Source organism: Hordeum vulgare, chromosome 1H, assembly GCF_904849725.1.
Source record: "Hordeum vulgare subsp. vulgare chromosome 1H, MorexV3_pseudomolecules_assembly, whole genome shotgun sequence".
Lineage (NCBI taxonomy): Eukaryota > Viridiplantae > Streptophyta > Magnoliopsida > Poales > Poaceae > Hordeum > Hordeum vulgare.
In genome coordinates this window covers 484,810,560-484,820,188 of record NC_058518.1, presented here as the reverse complement: position 1 = coordinate 484,820,188, position 9,629 = coordinate 484,810,560, and the positions used below count along the sequence as shown (strand labels likewise).

The following is a 9,629-nucleotide window of genomic DNA, read 5'->3' as shown; positions in this document are numbered from 1 at the left end:
AAAAACTTCACTCCTACTCCCTCAAGAAAAAATAAACTTTAACTTCTCAAAGAACCTCCAAAAGCTAAACTCATGTTCCATAAAAAAATAAAAATAAACTTAACTTCTCAATTTTTGAGGAGTTATAGCCTTTTATTTGTTCTACTATATACTCCCTCCGTCTCAAAGTAAGTGTTACTGTTTTAATACAAAATTTGTACTAACTTAGTACAAAATTTACGTCACTTATTTTGGGACAGAGGGAGTATGTGTTCCATGTACCATGGAAAATTCATGTATTTTTTTTAATTTCACACGCCTTTTTCCCATTTCGATTTTCTTCTTTTGTTTGTTGTGGACATTGACATTGGAAACTACTTTGAAGGTCCGTAAAGCTGCAGATCAGCGATGGAGCCGCGTCGAGCTTGGGTGAAGAGGTGATGTGGCTTCTTTTCTTTTGATGGCCGCTTTGATGGTGTAGATGGAAGGAGTCAGATCGATGGTATTTTGCATAGGATTGTAAGGTCTCGTAACTTGATCTGGCCTCTTTTCAGTCCTGTAAGGTCGGTATTTACGTGTCTTGTAATTTGATCTTATTTTATAACTCAGACATGTTTACCATAAAAGAATAGTTTTGTTTACACGGCAATGACCCAAAGGTTGGACTCGGTATAGATAGAGGCAAGCAAGATGGGCGGTGAAGTGATTTTGTGCTTGAAAAGCCCTCGGGTTTCGCTCGTTTCATAATGTTCAAGAGACTAGCATGGTTAGGAAGGCATTGGCTTGTAAAAGTTTCATTGCCAGCTATGGACGAATTAATTTATTCATTGCCAATTATATTTCCAATTATTACACGAAATATATTGGTTAGTTCCTGCAATTTCGATTTCATATATTTGTACAAATTCCTATAGTTCTGTCGGAGAAATGGACGGTGCCGCAACACGCACCATCCTAGTTTTGTCTCACCTATGAAATTGGAATTACTGCTAGAAAATACCTGAAGTATCACTAATTTGCGCTTTAATGGTGTGACCCTTGTCTCTTATAAAAATGAAGGGAGAAAGTAGGGAAATATTTTTGAATACGTAAAGAAAGAAAAAGATCAGAAGTATTGTTCCAAATTGAACTCGAAATTTGTGTGGAGGCTTTCTTGGTAGGGTAAGGAGAACTTGTAATCGAGCGGCTCGTCGTGCTGCCGCTCCATCTCCGCCTTGGCCCAGTGCGGCACCTCGCCGTCCAGCACGCTGCCCACCTCGCCGCCGTAGTTCCAGTTGCTGCTGTTGCTCGAGCTCTCCCCGTAGCCCAGGTTCTCCGACACGTCCAGCACGCAGCTGTAGTCGCCGGCGTCCTTGCAATCCCCGAACTGGGCGTACAGTGCGGCGCCGAGGTCACCGCTGAGCCCGCCGCCGTAATCGGCGCACACCGGGAACGGATCGAACCCCGCTGACTGTTTCAGAGCGAGGCCGCCGTCGGCCGCCGCGGCAAGGGGCTTACGGTCCTCCACTTCCGCGTCCGGCAATGCCGCCGGGGCTGCGCCGGCGGCCATGGGCTTGTGCGTGGCGGGGTCCAGGCCTTGCTGGCGGAGCTTCTTCTTGATGCAGCTGTTCCAGAAGTTCTTGATCTCGTTGTCCGTCCGGCCCGGCAGGTGCGACGCGATCTGTGACCACCTGCACGCACGCACACACGTCACGCGTCAGCAAGTCGTCCAAAAATTTTCCGGCAACTCACTCGTTCTCCCGTGCTCCGCGGTGCGCAAATAATACGGACTGAATGCATTGCGCTGGCGGACTGACCTGTTGCCGAGGATCCGGTGGAGCGCGACGATGTCGTCCTCCTCCTGCTGCGAGAAGGTGCCGCGCTTGAGGTCGGGGCGGAGGTAGTTGAGCCAGCGGAGGCGGCAGCTCTTGCCGCACCGGTGCAGCCCGGCGAGCCTGGGGACGGAGGTCCAGCAGCCGACGCCGTGCCGGATGATGTGGTTGTAGAGCCTCTCGTCTTCCTCGGGCGACCACAGCCCCTTGCGGAGCTTGGGCTGCTCCGCGCCCCCAGACGTCGGACGTCCCATTAACGCCGGCCGGACGAGCGTGCGTGCGCCTAATCTTCCCGGCAGTTGTTGGCGCCGGAGCAACTCCGACGAGCTTGGAATTGGATGGATGTGACGGCGATGGGTAAGATGGAGCGACGGTTGCTTCCTACCGATCGATGGTTGCCTGGTGGTGTTATATGGTCGGGTATATATGGGCGGAGGCGTGCGTGGCAAGAACCGCAAGCTCACTGGGCAAAGGGGGTGAGAGAGAGAGAGAGAGAGAGAGAGAGAGGAGCTTGGTGAGTGAGTGAGATGAGGCAGCGATCAAGTAGGTTCGAAGCAAGGCGCAGAGGCAATGGATTGCAGCTCAAGACACCTGCGGTTTGTGGCACACCGTGGGATCAAATAGTGTGTGTGCCGGCCCCGTCCGTGCGCGCGCTCTCGCCTTGCTAGGACTGGGCACCGTGTCAGGGAGAGAGCGCGCTCTGCTCCGCTCCGCTCCGTGTGTCTTTCTCTCCCTTACATACACACGGTACGGTGTTGGTTGGCGACATGGGCTTCCCCGCACGAGAAAAGAAGCTCGGCTTTCCGAACCCGGAGGCTCCACGCTGCTAACCAAGAGCACCTTAACACGGCACTGCTAATTAAACGGCAACCGTAAGCCATCAATGCCGCCGGGGACCTGCCGATCCCAACTCGTACGGAGCAATTAAGAATCCCGTCATGGCACCAGATCACGGTGTCGCGTGATTTACTCATTTTCAGCTTAATCAACAGTGGCTCAGCTCACTGATTGCTCAAATCAAGTCACAAATCACGTCGGGCCAATGAATTAGCGGCCCTGCCCTGCCGACCTGGACGTTCAATCAGGGTGCCCGCAAGGGGGCCGAACGGCGTCCCGTCCAACAGCGGTGCGTGTCCAAATACAGACATGATGAGCTCTGCTCCGTCGTGCAGTGCAAACTAATCACTCGAACCCAAGGAAAAGCTACGCGGTGGTAGTCGTTGGTGTCCCCCGCGGGCACGTCGCTTCGGCGAACAGCGGCCGGCCGGCTAGCCGGCGACCGGCGGAGGTTGGTGCACAGCTGTTCCAGAAGGGGGGAGAACGGTCAGTGAACCTAGTCACCACTGGTCATTTTGTTTTTGGATGCTGAGGTATCAATCGATGGATCGTTTTGGTGTTTGCTTCGTGGGGGCTTTGACAACGGTGCCTCGGGGTGCACTGATCTGTCACCGTTGTTGCTCGGTGTTGTACATTTCGTGCCTGATTTAGAGTCGTGACTATTTGTACGGGAGTAAAAAAAACAATAATAAGATGTTACCTTCTTTCCCGTTTATAAGGATGCAAGTGTATTTAGATTGGCAAATAAACTTAAGTAATACAAGTAGAGATGAAGTAGTGCAAAATAGACGTAGATGAAAATTTTCATCTACATTTATTTTGCACTAGTTTGTCCATCTTAAAAGTTAGATGGAATTTTTTTTAGTTTATCAGAATGTTTCTTTGTATTTGGTTTCATAAATAGCATCTCTACTCTGAGACTGAATTTTGATCCAGAGATTGTAATCTCAATTTGGTTTGATTTATGTCAATGTTATGTTAAGTATGGTTTGCATCTCTAATCTGAAATTGAATTTGGATTCAAAGATTGTATATTGAATTTGGTTTTTTTCGATCGATATTGTGCTAGGTGTGGTTTAAATTTGTATGGTGAAACTCGAATTTTCAATGTCTAGTCAAATCTTAATTCAACTACATCAGTAGGTATTTTTCAGTTTTATAATGTAGGCATTTTTAGTTTGATTTGACTAGATTAGAGCAAAGTGATGTCTAGTATGCAACTTTACTTTTGTAGACTTTGTTGTACCTCGAACCGCAGAGTTTCGTAGGACAACATCAATTTTTTCTAAAATAGATGACCTAAGGTTTGTCAATTCATGGAAAGTGTAGGATGAAGGTGAGTTTCTCTCAAACAACCATGCAATTAAATACAAGTAATCTCTTGTGTCCTCAACACAATAAATACAATTGTGAGTTGTATAGATGCACTAATTTGTCAAAGAGATGGTCATATATGTGTAATATGAATGGTAGATATAGGTTTTTATAACGTGAGCAGATAAAAATAGTAAGATAGCAAATTACAAAAGTGAGCAAATACGTGTGCCAATGCTTGAAAATAAGGCCTGGGTTTATACTTTTACTAGTGAAGTATTTAAACATCATTAACATAATTGAACCACGTGATAATCCCTCAAAGTGCAGCAAAGAATCACTCCAAAGTATCTATTTCTATTGAAGAAAGTAGGATGAAATCGTGTATCGTCTTTTCAATCAATCTTGCGAACCACCCCCAAAGTGCCACGGATAGTCCTAGAAATCGTACTACGATGACACCATATGATACATATTGTTCAACTCTTATTTCACCTATATTACCCCCATATCATCACGGGTGTCCGTCAGTTACACATGCATCAATTGATCTCAAAGTAGTATTCAATCTAACATAAAGAAACCTCAAAGAACATGACTTAATTCAACACAAAAAGAGATAGAGGGAGATGAACATCGTAGCGTTCAACTATTTTAACAAAGTTCATGATACATCCAGATAAAAATTCATCAAGAACATGGGAGTGGGAGTTCAAACACATAGCTACTAGTACATAGCCTCATCACGAAGGATGAACTACTCATACATCACCATGGAGGCAACAAGGTTGATGAAGAGACCTTCCGTGATGGCTTCTCCTTCCGTGAGGGCATCGACAAAGGGCTCCAGATGAAATCGCTTTAGAATAGAGATTTTTGCCGGAGATAAAATTGTTCCAGGTTCCGCTCCGAGGGTTTTGGAATATTACATAGTTTATAATTTTGAAATTAGTTTGAACAGAGCCATGAGGGCCCCACAAACCTGGGGGCGCGGCCTAGCGGGGGAGCCCCCTAGGCTTGTGTGCACCTCAAGCCTCTTATGGCTGCCTCCCAAAGCTTCTGGTGTTTCTTATTTTCCACAAAAAAAGCCCCGTAACTTTTCATTGTGTTTGGACCTTCCTAAATATGGATTTTCTACTAAACAAAAAATATGCCATAAATAACAACTGGCACTGGGCACCAGATTAATATGTTAGTCCATATAAATAATTAAAAATGAACCACATAGAATTGAAGTAAATATATGATGAATACTTCATAAATTATAGATACATCGAAGACATATCACAAAGCTTGTAGTGTTTCCTTCAAAAATAAAGATTTAGTTTTCTGCCCAGTTTCAGTTTGATTTCACAACAAAGTTGTCAAGGAAAATTTGTACTATGTGAGCAGTTTTCACACAAAGTAAAGTGCAGTTTCAGTCTCAAGATGAAGTGTGCGTTTCACGATGCAGTTACAGTTTCAGTTTCACTTTGAGTTTTATGATAGCCCGAATCAATATTACAATACCATTCACAGATATTTTCTCAATACATAGGTGGGTGTTTCTATTCCACCCTTGATAAATAAACTATTCCACCTTCACTGCCATTTCACTCACCCACGCACATCCCGTCAACTCACTAGATACAATGCCGCTCCGAAAACCCCAACCGATGCTCCACGCGACAACCACCTTCTCGCCTGCTACGGAGGCTAGACTAGGTTGTAAGCATGCTGGTTAGATCTTCGCCGATGGAAATCTCGTAGAGACTACGGAATTCCAGGTGACCCCCCGTTGTTTCCCGAGCATGCAAATTATAGTGACGCACTCAAGGGGGGATGGCCCGCGCCGACGGCCTTAGAGTGCCCCCAATGGTGATCATGATCTCGGCCATGCACGATGCAAGGTCAGTCAATTTGCTAGGAGCCCCTCATAGCCTAAGTTTTATTCGGATCCAGCCCGCCCACACTGCGACCCCACCAGATAGGGGAGTAGTATCGGTGTCAAAACTAGCTGATCTCGAGTAGGGGGTCCTAAGTGTGGATCTTTGATCAATGGGTAACAAGGGACAAACGAGACGATGTTTGCCGACGTTCGGGCCCTCTTGATGGAAGTAAAACCCTATGTCCCGCTCTTGTTTATATTGATGACGGAGTATCGAGTACATAGTTGATTTACCTCGAGATCATATGTTGTGGTCTAAACCCTAATGATTTAGACGTTATGTCTAATGAATATCTATCAACTAAATTGGCCTCGGCTTATATAACACACGGGAGGCCTAGGATAATAAGAGTCCTAGTCGGCTATGTTGGTGGAGAGGAGTCCTGGTCTTGATCACAAAGTCTTGTAGAATCTTCCTCGTATATATCACCGGCTGCCCGAAATAGCCCACGAGTGCGGCCCATAGAGATAGGCCGGCGGCCTGAGGACCCCTTAATCCTGGACTCCCTCAATAGCCCCCAAACTGGCCGTCTAAAGTCTTCGGCTTGCGAGGCGAGTTCTTCTCCCCATTTATGTTCGACCAAAACCAGTTTGGCCGCCAATGACTTTCCGATTTCCAAGCACGGGTCTTCAAGTTGGGGACGCTCCTCGGTTCTTCCAAACTGTTCTTCGTCTTTGGTTGTTGGTCTTGCAAACTGGTTCAACAAATCTTACCATCTCTGATCTTGAGGATCAGTGATACGTCTCAAACGTATCTATAATTTTTGATGGTTTCATGCTGTTATCTTGTCTTGTTTGGTTGTTTTATGTACCTTTTATATCTTTTTGGGACTAACTTATTAATTCAGTGCCAAGTGCCACTTCCTGTTTTTTGTGTGTTTTTGACTCTTTTCAGATCTGATTTTGGAACAGAGTCCAAACGGAAGAAAAACCCCGAAATGATTATTTCCCGAACGGAAGAAGATCAGGGGCCTTTCGGTCAAGCCAGGTGGGCTCCAGGAAGCCCACAAGCTCCCACCACGCCACCAGGGAGAGGCGGCGGTGGGCAGGCTTGTGGTCTCCCTGGCCGCCCCCTGACCTAGGTCTTTGGCCTATAAATTCCCAAATATTCCGCAAAAAATCAGGGGAGCCTCGAAAATACTTTTCCGCCGCCGCAAGCTTCTGTTTCCGCGAGATCTCATCTGGAGACCCTTTCCGGCACCCCACCGGAGGGGACTTTGGAGTTGGAGGGCTTCTTCATTATCATCATCGCCCCTCCAATGACTCATGAGTAGTTCACTTCAGACCTACGGGTCCGTAGTTAGTAGCTAGATGGCTTCTTCTCTCTCTTGGATCTTCAATACAAAGTTCTCCATGGTCTTCATGAAGATCTATCCGATGTAATCTTCTTTGGCGGTGTGTTTGTCGAGATCCGATGAATTGTGGATTTGTGATCAGATTATCTATGATATATATTTGAGTCTTTGCTGATTTCTTATATGCATGATTTGATATCCTTGTAAGTCTCTTCGAGTCTTGGGTTTTGTTTGGCCAACTAGATCCATGATTCTTGCAATAGGAGAAGTGCTTGGTTTTGGGTTCTGTCATGTGGTCACCTTTCCCAGTGACAGTAGGGGCACCAAGGCACACATCAAGTAGTTGCCATCAAGGGTAAAAAGATGGGTTTTTTATCATTGGTTTGAGATTATCCCTCTACATCATGTCATCTCGCTTAAGGCGTTACTCTGTTCTTATGGACTTAAAACACTAGATGCATGCTGGATAGCGGTCGACGTGTGGAGTAATAGTAGTAGATGCAGACAGTATCGGTCTACTTGTTTTGGACGTGATGCCTATAGAAATAATCATTGCATAGATATCGTCACGACTTTGTGCGGTTCTATCAATTGCTCGACAGTAATTTGTTCACCGACCGTCTACTTGCTTTCATGAGAGAATCCACTAGTAAACACTACGGCCCCCGGGTCTATTCACATCCATCATTTACATCTCCGCTTTTACTTTGCTTTGTTACTTTGTTGCTTTCAGTTCTCACTTGGCGAACAATCTATAAGGGATTGACAACCCCTTCATAGCGTTGGGAGCAAGCTTTTGTGTTTGTGCAGGATCTTGTGATACCCCTCCACTGGATTGATACATTGGTTCTCAAACTGAGGGAAATACTTACCACCGCTGTGCTACATCACCCTTTCCGCTTCAGGGAACACCAACGCAAGGCTCAAAGGCCACGGGGGAAATCTTTTGCATACTTGCCTAGGAAGTCCCTTAAGGCATAGCCGTAGCTGAAGGATTCCTGGTGCCGTCAACACGACAATTTCTGGCGCCATTGCAAGGGAAGCACAACTGATATTAGAAGTATTTCTGGCGCCGTTGCTGGGGAGGAGCACGTCAAGATAATTTCCCGACAACGTGCCTATTTCTGGCGCCGTTGCCGGGGAGGAGAAATCAAGATCTATCCAAGTAGGTCTCACAAACTCTTCTCTTGCATTAACTTTTGTTGCCAGTTGCCTCTCGTTTTCCTCTCCCCCACTTCACATTTGCCGTTTTCATTTGCCTTTCGCCTTCGCCATTTTCTTTGCCTTTGTCGTTTGCCTTTGCCGGTTTTCTTGCTCGCTTGTGTGCCATGTGCCTTCTGTTGGGAAACGTCGCATGGGAAACAAAAATTTTCCTACGCGCACGAAGACCTATCATGGTGATGTCCATCTACGAGAGGGGATGAGTGATCTACGTACCCTTGTAGACCGTACAGCAGAAGCGTTAGAGAACGCGGTTGATGTAGTGGAACGTCCTCACGTCCCTCGATCCGCCCCGCGAACAATCCCGCGATCAGTCCCACGATCTAGTACCGAACGGACGGCACCTCCGCGTTCAGCACACGTATAGCTCGACGATGATCTCGGCCTTCTTGATCCAGCAAGAGAGACGGAGAGGTAGAAGAGTTCTCCGGCAGCGTGACGGCGCTCCGGAGGTTGGTGATGACCTTGTCTCAGCAGGGCTCCACCCGAGCTCCGCAGAAACGCGATCTAGAGGAAAAACCGTGGAGGTATGTGGTCGGGCTGCCGTGGAAAAGTCGTCTCAAATCAGCCCTAAAACCTCCGTATATATAGGTGGGAGGGAGGGGGCCTTGCCTTGGGGTCCAAGGACCCTCAAGGGGGTCGGCCGAGCCAAGGGGGAGGACTCGCCCCCCCCAAACCGAGTTGGACTCGGTTTGGTTGGAGGGAGTCCTCCTCCCTTCCCACCTCCTCCTTTTTTTTTCTTCTCCTCTTGATTTTTCTTCTCTTGGTGCATAGACCACTTGTGGGCTGTCCCACCAGCCCACTAAGGGCTGGTGGGTCTCCCCCAAGGCCTATGGGCTTCCCCGGGGTGGGTTGCCCCCCCGGTGAACCCCCGGAACCCATTCGTCATTCCCGGTACATTCCCGGTAACTCCGAAAACCTTCCGGTAATCAAATGAGGTCATCCTATATATCAATCTTCGTTTCCGGACCATTCCGGAAACCCTCGTGACGTCCGTGATCTCATCCGGGACTCCGAACAACATTCGGTAACCAACCATATAACTCATATACGCATAAAACAACGTCGAACCTTAAGTGTGCAGACCCTGCGGGTTCGAGAACTATGTAGACATGACCCGAGAGACTCCTCGGTCAATATCCAATAGCGGGACCTGGATGCCCATATTGGATCCTACATATTCTACGAAGATCTTATCGTTTGAACCTCAGTGCCAAGGATTCGTATAATCCCGTATGCCATTCC

The 9,629-nt window shown here is 47.2% G+C and overlaps 1 protein-coding gene across 1 annotated transcript; it reads right to left on the bottom strand.

The window, feature by feature from the left end:
- Nucleotides 1–982: 982 nt before the first annotated feature.
- LOC123447956 (myb-related protein Hv33-like) lies at nt 983–2,509 on the bottom strand. The gene is made up of 2 exons (XM_045124703.1): nt 1,776–2,509; nt 983–1,649 (listed from the first exon to the last, which is right to left on the bottom strand). The coding sequence occupies exons 1-2, from the start codon at nt 2,042–2,044 to the stop codon at nt 1,085–1,087; spliced, it is 834 nt and encodes a 277-aa protein (XP_044980638.1). The 5' UTR covers nt 2,045–2,509; the 3' UTR covers nt 983–1,084.
- Between the last annotated feature and the right edge of the window lie 7,120 nt (nt 2,510–9,629).